This window comes from Mixophyes fleayi, chromosome 4 (genome assembly GCF_038048845.1).
Source record: "Mixophyes fleayi isolate aMixFle1 chromosome 4, aMixFle1.hap1, whole genome shotgun sequence".
NCBI classification, from domain to species: Eukaryota; Metazoa; Chordata; class Amphibia; order Anura; family Limnodynastidae; genus Mixophyes; species Mixophyes fleayi.
The window spans coordinates 156,280,053-156,300,646 of NC_134405.1; the positions used below are offsets into that span (position 1 = coordinate 156,280,053).

At 39.4% G+C, this 20,594-nt stretch overlaps 1 protein-coding gene across 1 annotated transcript in view; it reads left to right on the forward strand.

Annotated features, from left to right (window-relative positions):
• ELAPOR2 (endosome-lysosome associated apoptosis and autophagy regulator family member 2) overlaps window positions 1-20,594 on the forward strand; it is a 72,268-nt gene that overhangs the window by 20,412 nt on the left and 31,262 nt on the right. Inside the window, exons 2-7 of the mRNA XM_075208690.1 lie at window positions 3,212-3,332; window positions 11,777-11,972; window positions 13,931-14,078; window positions 16,133-16,219; window positions 19,139-19,244; window positions 20,116-20,268. Coding sequence (XP_075064791.1) covers window positions 3,212-3,332; window positions 11,777-11,972; window positions 13,931-14,078; window positions 16,133-16,219; window positions 19,139-19,244; window positions 20,116-20,268 — 811 coding nt within the window. The remainder of the gene's footprint in view (window positions 1-3,211; window positions 3,333-11,776; window positions 11,973-13,930; window positions 14,079-16,132; window positions 16,220-19,138; window positions 19,245-20,115; window positions 20,269-20,594) is intronic.

The window sequence follows — 20,594 nt, forward strand, 5'->3', positions numbered from 1 at the left end:
GTATACTATGCTATACTAAGGGGGGCTGCCTATACTATACTAAGGGGTGGCTGTCTATACTATACTAAGGGGGGCTGCCTATACTATACTAAGGGGGGCTACCTATACTATACTAAGGGGAGCTACCTATACTATACTATACTAAGGGGGGCTGCCTATACTATACTAAGGGGTGGCTGCCTATACTATACTAAGGGGAGCTACCTATACTATACTAAGGTGGGTTACCTATACTATACTATACTATACTAAGGGGGGCTACCTATACTATACTAAGGGGGGCAACCTATACTATACTATACTAAGGGGGGCTACCTATACTATACTATTGGGGGGCTACCTATACTATACTATACTAAGAGGGGGCTGCCTATAGTATGCTCTACATTTGCCCTGCATGGCTTTAGAGATGACTCACTGTGTGTAAAGTCATCACATCTAGGTTTTCCTAAATGTTACTACAACCAAATTCCTGTAGTTCTAAATCCTGCCTTATTTTGTGTTGGCCCCGCCTACAGTTATTTTGGTCCCGCCGACATGAGGCCACTTCAATAATTTTTTTCCAGGGCCACTTTAAGTTCCCAATCCGCCCCTGGCTTGGAGTGCTTGATTGTCTTTATTATATGGTCTCTCAACTAATGCATTTAGTAACAGTTGCAGTTTGACAGTGGTGTAGCAACAGGCTGAGCGTGGTCACAACTGCTTACCTGTGACAGTGAATGTGCATGGTGCACTTGCTGGCAACTCTCGATATGCAAAACATGCAACATTTCTAATAATTTGTCCAAGTGTATCTACTTTTACATATGTGTTTATTACACATTGTGTATATATAGTGGCAAATTGTATGTAAACAATCCCATAAGCCAGAAATGAAACTTTTTTTCATGTGCATCTTTGTGCAGTGTCTGATAGGAAAGTGATGCCATCGTTTGGCACTGTTGAGTTGTTATTATATTTCCAGACACAGTGCTTTGCCTATTCCAATTACCGAGTCACTCTGAGGCAGTGAGACTGCAGTGCAATCAGTTGGATCAAATCTAAAAATGCTGCCCATTTGTATCCTATTCCTTTACTCATCATCAAAAAGCCAGCCAATACTCAGACTGTGTCTGGCTAGCAGAATGCTGTGTTTTCTCTATTTATTATACAGTACATTCAACAAGCAGTGTAATCATGCTTGCAAAGCAGCTGTTTATTATTTACTTATCCATACCTATCCTACTGTCCTCATTAAGGCACAACAGTCCTGATTTGATCGCTCTGTCCGTTACAAGTAAAGTTGACTTTTGTAAGGACTAGCCCTCAGCAGCCACTAATGTTATCTTAATGAAACTTAGTAGATGCATGGTTAAAAAAAATATGACGGGAATTCTGTGGCATATATAGTTAATGAAAACATGCTACTTATTGATCTGTATTAGCTATGGTATTTATGCTCCCATTCTAAATTGACTTCTTCAGGGTTTTGCAGGTGTTTTAAGCTTTTAGTGTAGTAAGTAAGTGCTTAGGTCACTCTCTGTTTGTTCATTCCTTGTCTGTCAGACTAGATTGTTGTAGAGGGGGGGGGGGGGGTGTATGTGTGCTATAATAGTAATTTCAAATAAAGTTAATATTAAATCGCAGATCACAACTGAATAACTTCCAGTATATTGTACATTTGTAGTGGGGTGTTGTACTTAGAAGCGAACAGCACAATCGTTTAACAAGTACTCAATCATGATGTTTGTCTGATTTCAAAGTCCTATATCTGTGTATTCCAATCAAAATTTATATCTGAGGTTTTGTTTTTTAGATAAAAAAGTGGTGGGCAGCACTGTGTGGCTTAGTGGTTAGCACTTCTGCCTCACAGCACTGAGGTCATGAGTTTGATTCCCCACCATGACCTTATCTGTGTGGAGTTTGTATGTTCTACCCGCGTTTGTGTGGGTTTCCTCCAGGTGCTCCGGTTTCCTCCTATACTCCAAAATCATACTGGTAGGTTAATTGGCTGCTATCAAATTGACCCTAGTCTCTTTCTGTCTGTGTGTGTGTGTGTTAGGGAATTTAGATTGTAAACTCCAATGGGGCAGGGAGTGATATGAGTTCTCTGTACAGTGCTGTAGAATAAGTGGCGCTATATAAATAGCTAATGATGATACCCAATTTGATTTTATTTTGTTATTTGAAATGTCACTACTAGGATATAGTGATTTTAGGAATAATTGTTCCTGTCCATAGAGTTCTGGCATGAAGCATCAGTGCCACTTTACTTAGGGGGGAATCCAAATTTTCTCTTAACAGTCGCAAAGACACTCTGCGGGGATTTAACATCACAGATTTTTCCTCACACCCCACAGAAGTGCACAGGAAAAGCTGTGATGTTCGGGTACCATAGTACCCAATAATAAGCACAACTGGATATGGTGGTGGTGTCCAGCGAATCATTCCTCCAAATTGATTTCTCCCTCTTAATGGCTTAAGATTTATTTCACAGTAGATTTTATATAAATATTAAATAATATATAAAACTTTTCATTTCTAAAAAAATATTTTAAAGTTGCTTAGTTTGTCTGCAATCTTACCAGTTTTGTCGGGTATGCAGTACATTGTGTTAACTGCTTTGTAGATGTGCATTTTTATATTAGTTTGATTTAAGACCATTTGTACACCTTAAAGTACAGGATTCATTAAGACTAGCCCCTGCAGGGTTGCATACACTAATGTTTTAGAGAAATGGCTCTATTTGGTTTTTGTTTTTCAGTTTGAAACCCTAAACTTTATTCACAGTATTTTTAAAATAATTTGTATAACTTTATAGCTTACATAAAGTGATTACGAAAAAAAGGTAAAATATCTTCCTAATGTACCCCCTACCCCTTTATGGAGCCCCAGGAGCTGCTACATGCAGCCGAATTTCCTGAGACTCTGCCAGGTCTGTAATACATATAATAATTTTGTGTAATACAGAACCGGAAAATATAATTTTGTTAGCCGACTTTAAATAGAGGCAGAGGGAAGTGTGAGTGGGAGGACCAATCACAATTTGTTTGTGGCTTGTGATTTGTCCACACGCTCACCACCCCCCAATAGCTCATCAGCTCATCTCTTCCTTATTTCACGTTGAGCTAAATTGTCTAAATCTAATTGGATGTATCCTCATGTCTATACTGCACATTAACCAGACAGATAATATGCAATAACCTAATTATTATGTTGGTGAATTTTTCAGGGTGACTATCATTATGAATACACAGAATGTGATAGTACTGGATCCAGGTGGAGAGTTGCTATACCGAACCCAGAAAAGCCATGTGCTGGATTGCCAGATCCAGTCAAAGGAAAAGATTGCAGTAAGTTGACAATTGTATCACTTTACCGCTTTTTTATGATAAGTATCTCTAATCTTTTGTTTGAGCCAATTTATTTTTCATCAGATAAATATTTTTAGTAATACAATTTCTAACTTTTTAGATAATGGAGTCATCTTAACCATGTATAAACTGTTATGTGCTGCTGAATCATGCTCTATTAAATGTATTGCTACTACTTGATTGGTATTTTGCCAAAAGGTTGTAAAAATTGCCATGCTCATTTTCAAAATATCTGCAATTGTTTGAACCAGAGTTTATTATTCAGCATAGTTCTTTGTACCTTTCCACATGTTTATAGAGAATGCATAACTGCAGACAACTGTAATTTAATATATTATTTACAATTTAAATGCAATTCTTGTGATGCGTGTCATGACCAACAACCAAATCTGTCTACGTCTGCCATTCCCTGCCTTTTTGACCTACTGATCTAGATTTGCTCCCCCCACCCTTTTTGTCTCTATCAGTTAGCTTACTTGATTGGATTTGCCAGTTCTATATTAGAGAACCGCTATATGAGAATGTTATATTCTATATTTGCGGTCACTATGGGATCTCAATGACATCATCATAACGTCCCGACACTGCCTCGAGAGAGTGTAGAGAAGAGGCATACAATCTGTGTCTCGGCACTGTGCGACTTTTCTCCCTTTGCCCTCAGCATATCATTTTTGTAAAGTTCTGTTTCAGAAGCTAAAGCATTAGCCCCTATCCCATAGTTAGATTTATGTAGTGGCATCTGATGGGTGCTATGTTTTTGTACAGGAGGATTAAGCAAGACAGTTTGTCTACTCCTGGCACATATCACCATGGCTGCCATCATAAACTGTGGGACTCAGTACAAATTAATCTGGCAGGCTCCCCGCCCCCTTCGCTTTACATGCCCCCTCCCTCTTCACCATACATGCCCCCCGCCCTCATAACAGTAAATACTATTTTTCCTTCATCACAGTACATGCTCTCCACCCTCAGCACAGTACATGCCCCTCCCCATCACAGTAAACGTCCCCCCTCATTACAGTACATGCCCTCCTCCCTCATCACAGTAAATGCTCCCATCCCTCATCACAGTACAGGCCTCCCCCCTCTCTCATCACAGTACATGCCTCCCCCTCTCACAGTACATGCTCCCACTCCCTTGTCACAGTACATTCCTCCCCCCCTCCCTCATCACAGTAAATGCTCCCATCCCTCATCACAGTACATGTCTCCCTCATCCTTCAACACAATACATGCCTCCACCCCTCCCTCATCACAGTAAATGCTGTTCTCCCTTATCACAGTACATGCCTCCCCCTTCTCTCATCACAGTACATGCCTCCCTCCTCCTTCAACACAGTACATGCCTCCACCCCTCCCTCATCACAGTACATGCCTCCATCCCTCCCTCATCACAGTACATGCCTCCATCCCTCCCTCATCACAGTAAATGCTCCTCTCCCTCATCACAGTACATGCCTCCCCCCTCCCTCATCACAGTAAATGCTTCCATCCCTCACCACAGTACAGAGGTGAAGCGTTAGGGCATACAAACTCACAGAATGCTAATGATGAAGCAAGGAGCGCATAAAAATCATCTGTCCTTGGTTGCAACATTCACTGCTAAGTTCCAAACTGCCTTTGGTAGCAACGTCAGCATAAGAACTCTTTGTCGGGAGCTTCATGGATTGTGTTTGAGAAGCCGCACACAGGTCTCAGATCACCATATGAAATGCCAAATGTCAACTGGAGTGGTGTAATGCAAACCACCACTGGACTCTGGAGCAGTGCTATGCATTTTCTGGAGTGACAAAATCATGCTTCACTATCTGGCAGTATCTCGGACAAGTCTGGGTTTATTTGGTGGAGGCCAGTAGGACATTTCTAAGCCAAAAGTGTACTGCCAACTGTACAGTTTGGTGGAGGAGGAATAATGGTCTTGGGCTGTTTTCATGGTTTGGCCTGATCCCCTTAGTTCCAGTAAATGGAAATCTTAATGCTACAGCATACAATGACATTCTAGAAAATTGTATGTGTCCAACTCTGCAGCAAAAGTTTGGAGAAGGCCATTTCCAATCTCATCATGACGGTTTGGCGTGGAAGAATCTTACTGGCCTGCACAGAACCTTGACTTTGACTGTTCCAAATAGTAGGGAGATGTAGGGGAAGGTGGAAGGATAAAAAAGGCACTTGGCCTTTCCCATCAACAATGGCCTAAACTATCCCAATTTATTCTGACCTGCCTGCTGTATGCCTTGCAAACACAGAGTGTGTAGCACTGGAGAACATGCAGCACCCAGACATCTGTTTATGTTACAGTTAAGCCTCTTTAATCCAGGTTTTATAGGCAGATATACTGAATTGGACTTTTGACCCTAATTCATATTAGTTCCATTTTTATTTTATTATGTACTATTAAAGGTGTAACTAGGGCGCAGACTAGACAAGATGGAGAAGAGGCATAATATTATATTTGAAAATAATATCAGATAGAAGTGGAAGTAATGTTTGAAAAGGAAGAGTTAAATTCTAAGAATCTGTTTTTTGTTTTGTCTAAATATATATACAATTACAACAAGCCCATCCTGTAGAACATCTTCAAATGATAACTTGTAACTATAACTTGGAGAGAAGGACATTGCATGGTGAAAAGTGTGTGTGTGCGTGTGCATATTTGGGTACTGTACTTTGAAGTCACACAGTTCAGTTCTCATGGCAATTATTACATTGACAGAAATTGCTAGTCATTCTGATAAAAATTTCTCTACACTTATATAATGTACCTCCGTGTTGCCATTATTTCTGCAATCTGCATCCTTGTGTCTTCATATCAACATGAAACTGCACAAGGGGTCATTTACAAAACTAAAAAATAGCACTGTGAAGTGCAAACCTCTGCTCTGTGACTTTACATTGTTGCTTGTGTATCTGTTTGAAAAGGATTTTTAATTATTTTTTTGGGCTGCATACTTGCCAACTTATAGTAAGTATGGTCCGGGAGCCTGCCGGGGAAGGTGGGCGTGCAGGGGGCAGGGCTCTGAAAAATAGCGTCATTTTGACCCCAAACACAGCGATTCCCGGTGAATCGTGGCGTTTTGGACCTAAATTTGCCCACTTCACTAGGAAGTGGGCAGATCCGGGAGATTGCCACACTCTCCCGGGAGTCCGTGAGACTCACACTAAATGCGGGTGTCTCCCGGACATTCCGGGAGAGTTGGCAAGTATGGATAAGAGATGGTTGAGAGTTTAGAGGGACAATAATTAGACATAACTAGCTAGGCCAAATTATGCATGGACATTTACAGCTAAATTGCTAAAATGAAATTCCGTTATGCCAAAAACATATTAAAATGAGTTATCAGAGTTTTAGATTTTGCTTTTTCACACTACCTGGTGGTATCAGTGATATAACATCTGATGGCATTATCAGGACAGGCTGGGGAGGTGAACTAATAGTATTGGACTTCCTTGACCTTAATTATGAATTCTGTTTGCTGTCTTCATCCCCCCACATGGATGTAGCAGTAATTTGAGGTGCTGTTAGAAGCAGCACATTGTCCACCTCCTGTTCTGGACATAAAAGCAAACTAAGAGATGGTAAATAAGAGGGTTGGAGTGAATAAAAATATGTGCTATGACCTCAGCCTGTTTATACTTGTTGTTAAATCCAAGGTTTCAGTTGAAGGTAAGTTGTGTGTCTGATACTTTCTGTTTGTGAATAATGCTCTCTGTATTGTATAGTAGTCACCGGAATGTTCTCTGAATTGTATAGTAGTCACCGGAATGTTCTCTGAATTGTATAGTTGGCACAAGTATCAAGGCCATCTTAACAGCATTATAGGCCCCCGGACAAAGCAGGAGCCCTACCTACATAATCACTCAGAGGAATAAAAATTTAAATTATCAATACAATTAAGCTTATATTTATTGGTAACTTTTGCACGCTTGCTGGTCTTTCTTATGTACAATTAGTTTGTGTACGTTTGTGTACATTATTTTCATCAAGGTCAAGATATGAATTCATAACAGCAAGGGGTCGCAAGTACAGATAACAGCTGAAGTGATTAGTCCACCTAAACGTTTTAATTAAGAGGGTATGAAGGTTCTGAATAAATGTCCCTGAATAATATCGTGGGCCCCTGGGCTCGCAGTGTATGTCGGGCGTGACGTCATCGCGCCCGCCCGACATCCATTGCGGAACGCGACGGAGGAGGAGACCATGGAGGGAGCCGGATCGCCAGCTGACAGCACGGTAAGTATTTTCTTCTTTTCTTTTTCCAGTTTTTTTTTTTTGGCTTCCTCCGACGGGCCCCCCTGGGCTGCAGGGCCCATATATATATATATATATATAATCATTTTTTGTTTGTTTGTATATATAGGGGCCCCAGTGCACTGCTGTGCCTGGGGGCCCAAGATGGTCTTAAGAGGGCCCTTAATATGTCTGTGGGAGGGATGGCTGGACAGAGCCATAAAATCAGGACTGTCCGACCTAAACACTTGAGAGATATGACAACAGTAATGTACAGTAATGCATGCTTATTAATATTTGTCTGTATGACATATTTAAGTATTTTAATTTATCAGTCACTTTGACTAAGGACCAAAAATCTTTTGTATTAATTTTGCCTTATTAATTGTCAGTAATGAGGAGTCAGGAAACCTGTGTCCATCAAACAATATATAAAGATTACAAGATTACAATTCACAATTGCAATATATATTTATATTTTTATTGTAAATCTCTAGATGTGTATTTCTTTTGAAATCTGAGCCTTCTGGTTTCCTGGTACTTGACATCTTAGTGGTTGTCATGTCAACACCTACCAACCCCCCCTCCACTCTAACCACATGCCTGCTGTCTAAAGTAGAACACGTATTTTCTATTAGCAAGACTAGCATCCACAAGGCATTCAGTATTGTAATTCATACAGGCAGGCTTAACTTATTAAAGCCATCATTTCAGTTCATCCATTCGCTGTCTCATGAAATTAAATCCAGTCATAAATTACTTGCATTTTCTGCAATTACTTAGATTGTTGACCTTTATGTTACACAGAGGTCTAATAACACTTAAAGGCAATGACAAGCACAAATGAGCAGAGATTCAGAGGTCTGAAAACCATCCTATAGTTCTCTGAAAATCCTTTGTTATATAGATGATGTGTTAATGAGGCAACTGTCAAATTTTTAGGAATAATTAAATCTGCATTCCAAAGGGTCATAATTGGTGAGCTATTGTATTATTTATAGTAATTTGGGGTCCTGAAACAAATGTAATTATTTAATTGTATCTATTAGTTAACTGTATGTTTTGACTTACTGTCTGCTAGTAAATGTTTTGTTTATGTTCCATAATGGTTATGCTCACATGCCAGTAAGGGATAGTTACTAAAGTGTAATGCAAATGTCCCTATTTGAGGCTCTGTGTCTATTTTTGCGCAAATACTGCCAGTTTTACAGGAAAGTGGATGTATTTGTGGGTTTTTGTGCCAGCATCTGTGAAGTTTTGCATCTTCTCATTTGAGGATCAGAGTGGCTCTGGTGCATTCTTTGAATTCTGAATTAGATGGAGGTTCTCCCTATTTAGGGAAGGGGTAGGTGCAGAACATTTTCATCATCAAAAAAGGACTTGAATTTTACAGGTACTCAGGAGGTTAGTAGTAATCAGTGGTCATACTACATTTCTACCTGCATTTTAACCCACTAAATCCTTCAAACACACAAAGTGACATATATAATATAGATGTTCTCTCATTTTCATGTTTTATCAGATAAATGAGACTGAAGCGATCAGTATTTTCAGAGTAAATAGAAAAATGTAATCGTTGACATTAATGAACGAAGTGGTCCTAAACTTTTTATTTTGGGACATTGAACTTTGTTTAGTTGCACGTATGAAAAGGAGGTATGATCACATTCACTTTGAAGAGCGTGTCATGATTTTCCCCTCCCCTAACAAGACTTTTTGTAATGCTCTGCACATTAGTGGCAAGTGTGTGTACTATCCGCTCACTATGGTTAGCGGGATATACCTCCCAGCATTCCTAGCAGTCAGGATAACAGCCAGGGCTAGTAGAAATGAGGCTTGGCTTGGCTGGGGGGGGCAGGAGTGCATCTACCCTCCTGGTTCAGTCCCATAGTGGGCTACATTGTGCTGGGCAAACTGCATTTTTTTTTCCTTTAAAATATTCCTAATAAGCTGCTGAGTTGAGTCTTGCCCCCCTGGGCTAAAATTTGCCAGCCCTCCCCTGGTAGAAATCCAATCAAATCTGGACTGACTCACCTAAGTAGGGACAGTAGGGAGGTATGTAGTAGGCTGGACTTTGAGAGATATTTTTTCATCATAAATATTCAAGTAAAACCTGCAATCCTGCAAAAGTAAACACAGGTTGATATTATGGGGACAGTTCCAAAAAACTAGGATGAGGCATTTACCTCATCCTAGTTATGCAATTAGTCACATTTGCACAAATAGAAAAGCTGCATGTGCTCACATTTTGCACTTTTGTGAATGACATTAGGGGTAGATTGACTAATACTTCTAAAAAGAGAAATTGGATTTGTTGCCTATAGCAACCAATCAGATTATAGCTATCGTTTTCTAGAATGGGCTAAATAAATGATACCTCAAATCTGATTGGCTGCTATGGGCAAACCTTCACCTTTCCTTGATAGAAGTTTTAGTAATTCTACCCCTTAGTATTTCCAAATAACAGGACATTCTGTGATTAAAATCTGAACAACCGCGAAATAAAAAAATGTTTTCATTTTTTTCCATTATCATGTTAAAAGCTTCAAATTGACCCCAGTGTGTACAAGACCTTACATATGTGTAATATTATCTTATTTAAAATGTTGTAACAGTGATTGCTACAACTTGCTCAAAGGGCAGGTAAATAGAAGGAGATACTGTAATATAGGTACAGGAGCTTCAAATGGTTTCACAGTGTAAATGAACTTTATTATAAATGTTGATTTAGATCGGTTTCTGCAACAGCTTTTTTCTTTATCTCCACTTGTCCATAACAATGGTTTCCTGAAGATCTCAGATACACAGTGCACATTTTCATTTTGAACTTTTATAAAAGTGCACTGGTATACACATTCTAGTGTATAATACCAACATGCAGGGGCAGGCTGGGCTGGGGGGCAGGGGGGAATTTGTCCCATAGTGTACTACCTTGGATGGGGTCGCTGGGCCACCTGCATTTTTTCCTATTAAAATAAGCTGCTGAGTCGAGTTTTGCCCCCCCCCCCCCCCCCACCGGGCTTAAACTTGCCAGCCCTTCCCTGCCAACATGTGTATATTTTTTCAACGTGTAGTTGACATAGGATAGTTTTGTAGCTGTCATCATATGTGAAGCACTTTGCAAACCCTTTCTCATTCATTTCAAATTCTAGTATATAAAAACCACTGTATATCTCATCCTAGACACCAATGTAATTATGTGCGGTAAATACAGGTCCACTTTAATTGTTAGTAGAAAAGATCTAAGCAGTTTGAACGCCTTCAGTAAGAGCCCCGTGGAATATTTCCCATACTGTCGAGAACACCAAGCAGCACAGAATTTGATCAGCTGATGTGAGTGTCAGGACTCTGCTAAATACAGCAAATGGTGTTGGAACCCCCACCAAAGTACTATGATTAGTAAGGAAAGTTATTTGTTAAAAAAAATGTTTTAAGTTTTTAAAAAATTACTGGATGGGAGCAATAGCTGCTTACAATACAGGACTTTAGTTAGACTGTAACACCATACCTAATGTTGCACATTCAAACTTGACTCTGTAGCACATGAAATGGGCTGATTTGTCAGGTAAAAAAACAGTTGGATATACAATGCACACATAAAATAAACAGTTAACGTAAGCTGTTCTTTACAAATTTACACACGTCTGGTGCATCACGTGAAATATTACTTTCTGCTAGCACAGCAGGAATGACCTGAAATTCAGGTCTGAAAGAATGTCATTTATGTATAACTCCTGGAAACCAATTAACATAGTGGAATATGCTTAGTACATTCTATGTTATGAATTTTAGTGGTGAAAATGTTTGCTTCAGGTTAAAGAGACAACCGCACCTTCCTCAAATATGCCCCCCATGTTCCTGATGCTGAAAGCCATCTCACGACTTGGCTTTTATCACCGAAGGACTGAATGGTCTGTAGTTGAACATTTAAATAAAAATCAAGCTGGGAGATTTTCTAAATAACTACGAGAACTGAAATTCACGTGTAATCTTCCAGTTTGTTAAAATATAAGTGTGATCTGCTAAATATAGTAACCATTTATGGCTTGTTGTTAGTTAGTGTAAATAGATATATTGCATATTACCTTGCTAAGTTCTACTTATGCATACCTCATTCATTTGTAATCCTGATATGGAGACTAATGCTATTTATTCCAATTAATTGACAATATCTTATGTTGTTTGTGTTTTGCAGCGTTTTCTTGTGATTCAGGACACTTCTTAGAAATTAAGACCCAGTTATGCACAGAGTGTGCAGCAGGAACCTACTCACTGGGCACAGGGATCAAGTTTGATGAATGGGACCAAATACCATCAGGATTTTCCAATGTGGCAACATATATGGAGACCACCGCTGACTTTCCTGGGAATAGGCCTGACAGCTGTGATAAGTATGTGTTTAAACCTGTGTAATTTGTTAGAATTAGCTGTGAATGAATTGCCAAGTAGAGTAATTGCAAGCATTGCCCACACATGCAACAATTTGGACTGATGATTTTTTTGTTTGAGACTGAATAGGCCCCAAACTACTCTGTGGATGGCCCAATGGCAAGCAATCTTAATTAAAATCTGATTGGGATCAATGAAACATCAATATGGACTTTGATGGGATGCTAATTTCTATCTTTTATTGCCTGGCCATCAACTGACCATAATAATACAGGGGCAATTTGATCTGGTCGCTGGCCAGACTGCTCAGTGATCGGATCTGCCTACAAGCAGGTTCAGTCTTGCAGTGATCATTGTTAGCTACATTATTTGCCTGTATGTAGGCAGCTTAACACATGCATGGTGCCTGGGGGACGTTAAGTTAGCTGCCTCTCTTCCATCATTGTAATAAGCATAGAAATTGACGATTACAGGATTAAGAAGCTGCTTTTCAAAGCTCATGGTAAGATAAATTTAAATAAATCTATAAACACCATAGAGTTTCTTGAAAAAAAAATAATTTCATGTTTCAGAAAAACAGTGGTAGAGAAGAGAAGTGACTTCCTGACTGAGGTTGTAAAACCTGCTGAAGTAAGACTGTAAACAGCATTTCAGTTCTGTTGAAGGCTAAACTGAATTTACAGAAACCTCAAGGACAAATATGGTTTAGGGTGTTAAACTCTGAACCTGCAATTCAGGTTACTTTATAGAACAGAGTTGCTAGTAGCCAACATACATACATAGAGGGGCAGGCTGGGCTGGGGGGCAGGGGGGCATCTGCCCCGGGTCTGTCCCATAGTGGGCTACCTTGGGCTGGGTCACTGGGCCACCTGCATTTTTTTTCCTTTAAAATGTTCCTAATAGGCTGCTGAGTTGAATCCTTCTCCCCGGACTAAAATTCGTCATCCCTCCCCTGCATACATATGTATAATTAGGTGGAGGAACTTTCCTTATGACCCTTGCACAATATACCATAACCGTAAAATACACCCCCCCTTTTCAAATCGAGTTTAATTGAATGAGTCTTCTCAAAACTCCTGTTCACTGAAAAAATGCATTCTTTCTTAACCTGTAGTAGTTCTAATGGGAAAAAAAACAGTAAAATCCTCCAAAAACAGCCACCCACATCTATGTCTGACCAACGCAAAATAATCAGAGCCGGGACTCCTCTTTACCAGTAGCCAATCACAAGCAACTATTCTAGTAAATACACTTGTGATTGGCTACTGGTGAAAAGGAGTCTTGGTTACTCCTGGATAGTCACTTAGCTTCAAAGGGTCAATTTTTGTAGTGAAGGGCATGCTGCTTTTCGTGTCCCCTATAGAAGCACAGAAGCACTGTGCTGACCAGTTTTGGTATTGTGTTCTGTATATCAAGGGCTCCACCGCATGATTGCTTTCTACACACTGTTCTCTGCACCCAACACTGCCTCTGCACTGCTCTCTGCTACTGGGATTCTCTCTGCACTGTTCTGTGCTCCTGAGATTTTTTTCAATAATGTTCTTTGCTCTTGAGACTCTCTCTACACTGTTTTCTGCTTCTCAGGCACTCTCACTGTTTTCTGCACCTTTTCTTGACACCTGATATTGTATATCTCTACATTCCTTTCTGCTTCTTATACATTCCCAGTATCTTGCTCAGTGGCATGTAACTTGATAAACAGTTTTCTTTACAGTTTGTAATCTAGTCAGTAGACCTCACCTATTTTAGTATACATTTATATGATGATGATATGATACAATGATAGTCTATATGATATTTTCTACTGAGATACTGTGCACTGTTCGACTGTGGATATCAAAGTCTCCTATATTGAAATTACTACAATTGCCTCTTCAATTTGAAACAAGAACTAATGTTTTATGAAAGGACAATGACATTATTGATACTATTTATTATGTTTTCATGTATTTCTTCTCAGTTCATCATGGATTCCTCAAGGAAATTACATTGAATCAAATCGAGATGACTGCACGGTTTCACTTATCTATGCTGTGCATCTGAAGAAAGCTGGTTCTGTGACATTTGATTATCAGTATCTTGACAACAACATCTTTTTTGAATTCTTTGTAAGATTTTTAATAATCAGTTTATTATCATAACCTTTAAATACTATTAACCTTCTCTAGTTTGCCATCTTTGATTTATTGCAATTACTAAGGAAATTTTAGTAACACATTGTGTATTTTTGCAGTAAACCGCAACTAATCTTTATTAAGAATAGGTTTTGGTTCAGAATAGGTAGCAGTTGCCAACTCCTGGGGTAGATGGTGGCACTTTACTGATAAGCAAAGGTCCACAATATGGTGCAACTAGCCACAGCTAGTTTTATTAGACAAGAAAATAATGATACAGCAATATAATAAATCCTAGCATTTCTGGCTCTAAGTAGCAACATGGTCTCTCCCTAAGTATGTGATGATAAGTCTTATGTCTGGGAGGGATGCCTTCTCTCCTCCATTCACTCCAAGAAAGCAATAAACCAGCTTTTCCTTGAACTGCACCTACTTGAAAGCTGTCTTTCCAAAACACTATTCAGTTTTAAAGGCATAAGATAGAAACATGGGACATATATACAAATCATTTACATATTTCCCAGTGTTTCTCTCATGATATCAAAGGTTATGAAAAGTCAGCGAGTGAAACAGAGAATTTTGTCACAGAAATTAGTTCCATCTTCAGGGGTAGATAGTTGCACTTTTATAAGCAGCAGGTAGTAAACAACACCAAATGTCCAAAATTTGGTGCAACTAGCCACAGCTAATTTTATTAGACCAAAAAATTATGATACACAATATAATAAGACCTTGCCTGTGTAAATAACAATATTGTCTCTCTCTAAGTGTGGGATGACAAGCCTTATATCTGGCCTGCAGAACCAGCTTGCAGCGGTCTTCATCTATAGGAGCCACCATATTTATAGAGCAGGAGTTACTCGCCAATACTAGATCTTAAGATCTAGGTAGTGCAGGCTTAGGTTTAAAAGAATCGCTCGGCGAGGCTATGACACTGGGAGCCCGAAGGAGAACAAGCACAAGTGTCTAACAAAAGTCCAGAAAGAATGGTGCACAAAAGATGGCAATTCAAATTCAAAGTCAGGGCAGGTCGGAGTTCTAGTAAAGTTTAAAATACAATCCTAAGTTCGAGCCTAGCCAGAGCAAAGTCAAAAAAGCCATCCAAACATCGGGAAGACAGCGTAGGAGCAAAGGCCAAATATTTAGGCCTAGGTCAAAATCCAAAATATCCAAACAGAACTATCAAAACAAGCACACACTAGCAGAGATAAACTAAAACCAGCACAGGAAGCAGGGACAGGATGCACTTTTAAAGCACAGGTATCCAATAGCACCAGCCTAATTTAATGAATGACAGCTGTGTCTAAGGTACAGTGATAGAACACATTACACATGTGATTCCAGTCTGGCTGCACCCAGTGAAGAAACTACATAATCACCAAGTTAACCATTAGGAGCTACATTACTAATGTGACTGAGGCTCATAACAGCCGCACTGCCTGATAAAACAGTCCAGTGCCTGTGCCATATCCTGAAGGCAAGAAGACACAAACTGACCTTCAGGAATAGAGGTGTGCCCTCTCTCATCCATTCACTCCAAGGAAGCCATAAACCAGCTTTTATTTGAGCTGCACCTATATAGCGTAATGCATAAGATAGAAACATGGAACATACATACAGATCATCAACAACTTCCCCAGTGTTTCTGTCAATATGCCAGTCAGTGAATGAAAGTGTTTAAGAGTGAAAAGTTACTTCTAAATAAATTTGGACTGTTTTTCAACATTCTAAACTCGTTATTAAAAATTGCACTCTAAACAAACTGTGTGACATAAAAATCATTACAATTATTGTGGCCCAGCCCCCAGTTGGTTTGGGTTCAATAGTGGATGATTTTTTAATTATGTGTTCTCTGACAGTTATTCAGTTGGAGAATAAAGACATACCCAAATGGCATGTCTGGAAGTGGATATTATATGACAGCAATTGATAGATTGTAGGTATCCTAATTCTGTTTACTGATAGTGTCTGCTGTTTTCTCTCATCATCACAAATCTGCTGCATTTTTCCAGGACCTATTATTGATTACTGGTTGTTGTTTTTTCTAGACTCAGAATGACCAATGCCAGGAAACAGGTTCCACTTCTGATAAGTGGGTGAAATTGTCTGAGAACAGTGAATGGATGCATCATTCGGTATGGGTTCTTACTTATCCTACTTTATTATGATTAGGATAAGCTCCTCACACACTGTATAATATGTTTGTTCTCACAACTGCTGAGTGACACATGGATCGCTAGTGGCACAATGTTTTCTGTTGCACTATAACTGCACAAGTCAATGCACTCAATTATTTTTATTAAGCGGGATACTTTTTTATTAAAAATAATTTATTGAGAAAAGCATGCCAAACAAATGCTGCTGACACAGGTTTGCTGAACCGCTTTGCTGTTTTATTCAGGCTTGTCAGAATGGAATGAGCAGCTATTGTAGTAGTTCCAGCAATCACACCAATAATATTTACAAAGTCATGTGACCCTAATGCTCCCTCACTGGACACCGGCCACTCATTGGCATCGGTCACACCACCCACAGCACAAGCCCAGCTATTTAAGATTCCTTCCAAGCACTACACTAGCTGTTCCTTAATTATTTACACAGAGGTGCTGCACCCGTGTTCCTGTGATGTGTGTATGGAAAAGTGTGTAGCCTGAGCCTGTAGATTCCCAGGAGACCATTAGTCTCATCTTTAACTTTTACTTATTGTTCTATACACTTTCAATAAAGCACATAGAAATGCTACATAGTTAATATTTAATATCATGAGTGAGAGATGCCTTATTACTTGATCTGCGGAAGTAAAAATAAATATTAGCCATGCAAATTAGTGCCCTTTTGTGAGCAAACACTCAAAAAAGTAATAGCATTAAAACAAAATACCTGTAAGACATGGGAGTACTTGTCAAGAAGATCTCAACAGACTATACTTTAATTTAAAATAAGATATATTTCTTAGCATAATGCCTTTTTAATGGGCAATGGCATAGCTAGTTCAGGATTTAATGCTGTTTGCATTCCTTTTTATGAAGCTATGATCTTATTTACAACACCTACATAAGGCACACTGCAAAATGCTTTGGTGGACCATGTGTCCACCTAGGGCTTCAAGCCTACTATAGGCTTCTACGACTTTAGTAACACCCATGTCATTAAATTAAACATAGGACAAGCAGGGCCGCCAAGAGGAATTTGGGGAGCTGGAACACCCACTTTCTGGGCCCCCCTTCTCACATAACGAAACGTCTGTGGGACACTTCGTGGCAGAGTTTTTGTCAGAAATTTGTACAGTAATTAAGGCAATTTGTGCGGTGTGATATCTGCACGCCCAGGGCCGTCTCTTCCATTGGGCACAATGGGCCCTGCAGGCAAAGGGGGCCCGTCCGAATCCTAAATACTTACCTTGCGGTGACATCAGCGGTGATCCGGCTCCCTCCCTGGTCCCCTCTTCCGTGCTGTGCTCGCAGTGAATGCTGGGCGTGTCACGCCCAGCATTCACTGCAACCACAGCACGGAAGAGGGCAGAAGAGACTCAGCGGCGCGGAAAAAAGAAGAGGATCGGACTTAAGGTAAGTTAAGGGGGCCCCTATATATATATATATATATATGTAAAAAAAAAGTGATTATATATATGATCACGTTTTTTTTTACATACATATATATTTTTTTTACACACACACTATTTATATATATATATATATATATATATATATATATATATATAATTTTTTTTAGGGGCCCGGTACACTGCATTGCCCGGGGGCCCATAAAGTTGTTAAGGTGGCCCTGTGCACGCCACATTATGTATTAAAATGGTGTTGCTGTCACCTACCTGTTATTGCATCTTTCATAACCTGGTACTGTATTCTTGTATGTATCCTGGAATGTTGGGACCTGTTTAGAAATGACTGCCTCTAGGGGCTCTGCAACACCATACAAAGATAAATACACAGTAAAAATGAAGAGGCACTCAAAACCCCTTAAACATAAATTCAATAATAATAAAAAAATGCATAAAATTTTAAACTTAAAACTGATTGATTTATAAAGTTATAATATGGGGGAGATTCAATTGCCTTCGATGTGGCACGTGGACATTGCACTGCGCACACTGCTGGCAATTGCAATAGGAGTCTCCGCTCCAAAATGTCTCGTGGATGTTCCTGAGACAACTAATTGATGTACACACCTTGAATAACGTGTGTGTGTGTGTGTGTGTATGTATATATATATATATATATATATATATATTTATATTTATATATACATATATATTTATTTATTTAAGGGTTTTGGGGCACTTCTTAATTTTTGGCACACAGTATATAATACATACATTATGATGATACATTACATTTAACATGCCAACCCCACAACCGCATTAAAACCCCTCCTGACACATCATACGCGCCCCAGACACATCATACCCCCAGACACATCACTCCCCCAGCCCAGCATACCTACCTTAGCTGAGCTGGTACTCAGTGTGCAGACAGAGCTGAAGCTCCTCCTTCTTGTTCTCCAGGATGCTGGGATAGTGTGTGATGTTACACACTGTCTGGGCACTGGTAGCTATCAGCTCGCTCTCTCCCTCCCCCTGTGTGGGAACTGTGGACCTCCAGATAGGCCGGGCCTCGGTAATTTGTACCCACCCCACCCCCCTCTCGGCGCCCCTGAGGACAAGACCTGCAGACTTCCAGCTCTGTGCTAGTACAAACATAAAGACCTTTTGAGGAATGGAAATGGAGTATCATGGGAAAGCACTCTCTCCATAACCTTAATTGAATTTCAATAATCTTGTTCCATAAAATGATTTTAATTTCTGCATTGCTCCACAAAACAAAATTCATATTTTGCTAGCTGGATAGAATGAGAGATAACTCCTCACTTCAGCTAATTCCTCCCATCATTCTGTGCAAACTTATTCTCCCTCGTAAAATGACTTTGCATTGTACAGCAGATGCTTTGCACTTGTAAATGACCTTCAGTGTGTTTTTAAATCTGAATTAACCCAAAAAGAGAAAACATATATTAGTAATACTATTTTGTAATTACAGGTGGATTTAAAATCTGGAACAAACATTTTGTATTGGAGGACAACAGGCATTCTTCTCGGGTCAAAAGTGGTGAAGCCTGTGCTGATAAAGAACATCACCATAGAAGGTAATATAAATTCTAGCAACCGTCTCCGAGAGAGTATGATATATTTTTCGGTTTAACTAAAGCAGTTTCTTGCTTTATTGATTGAGTTCTGAATTATGAATGAGCAGGATGCACAGCATGGTGGCATAGTGGTTAGTATTACTGCCTTACAGTGCTGGGTTCATGAGTTCAATTCCAAACAGGGCTCTGTCTGTGTGGAGTTTATATTTTCTCCACGTGTTTGCCTTGGTTTCCACCAGGTGCTGTGGTTTCCTCCCACACTCCAAAGGCATACTGGTAGGTTATTTGGCATTTGACAAACTTAACCCTAGTGTGTGTGTGTCCCTGTGGTAAGGATTATAGATTGTAAGCACCATTAGGACAGGGACTGATGTGAATGATTACATATTATCGGCTAAGCGCTGGGTAATATGCAGACACTTTATAAATATCCATTAATAAATAAATAAACAGGATAATACACTCTGCTTTGAACATCAATCCTGCGATACAAGAGCTCACAGCACGATCCTGAAACCGCTGTGTTTCATAGCTACTAAATTATCGCTGGTTTACCGTTTGACTGAACCATATCTTCCATTATACTCAACTGGACACTTGTTAAGTTTGGTGAGATATGTGACTCTGCAACAACTAGAAAGTCAATATTTAACTAGGCTGAGTTTGTAGCTTTCAATATTCAGTTAAGTTGTTTTACAGACCAGCAACAAATGACCTCTTATTCTAACATGTTGATTGAAATTTGTTGAGAATAAAATTTCTTCAATCCTTCCTGTAATACATCTTATTGATTTTACCATGTTATCTCAATCCTTGGTGGTTACATTTCTAAATAACTTATCTGCATTTTACTTTCACCTTTTTCTTAAAGGAGTTGCATACACATCTGAGTGTTTTCCTTGTAAACCTGGCACATACAGTGATCAAGCAGGGTCCTCCTTTTGCAAGACATGTCCCAGGAACACATATTCTGACAGAGGAGCTAAGAATTGCATTCAATGTAATCTGGAAACACAATATTCAGGTATGCTCTGCTAATCACTTTGCTATTTATATATGTGTAAAGCAGACATTGTTAGTAATCTCCATTTAAACTGAGTGATATAAAGGAGGTGAAGATGGTGGCTTAACAGAAGTACATTGAGGTTTCCTGTTTCCCGGAAGTGGCTTATGAAGATGCTGATGGCTTGGCCCTGACAAGGTGTTTGTGGTTGTTGAGGTTTTGGGGTTAATGGAGTTATGTAACTGACAGCAGATCATGGTTGAAAAGATGGTTTACTGAAAACTATAAAATATCTAAATGTCTACTGACAGCCCATACATTTTTATGTATCAAAATGTTAAAGTATT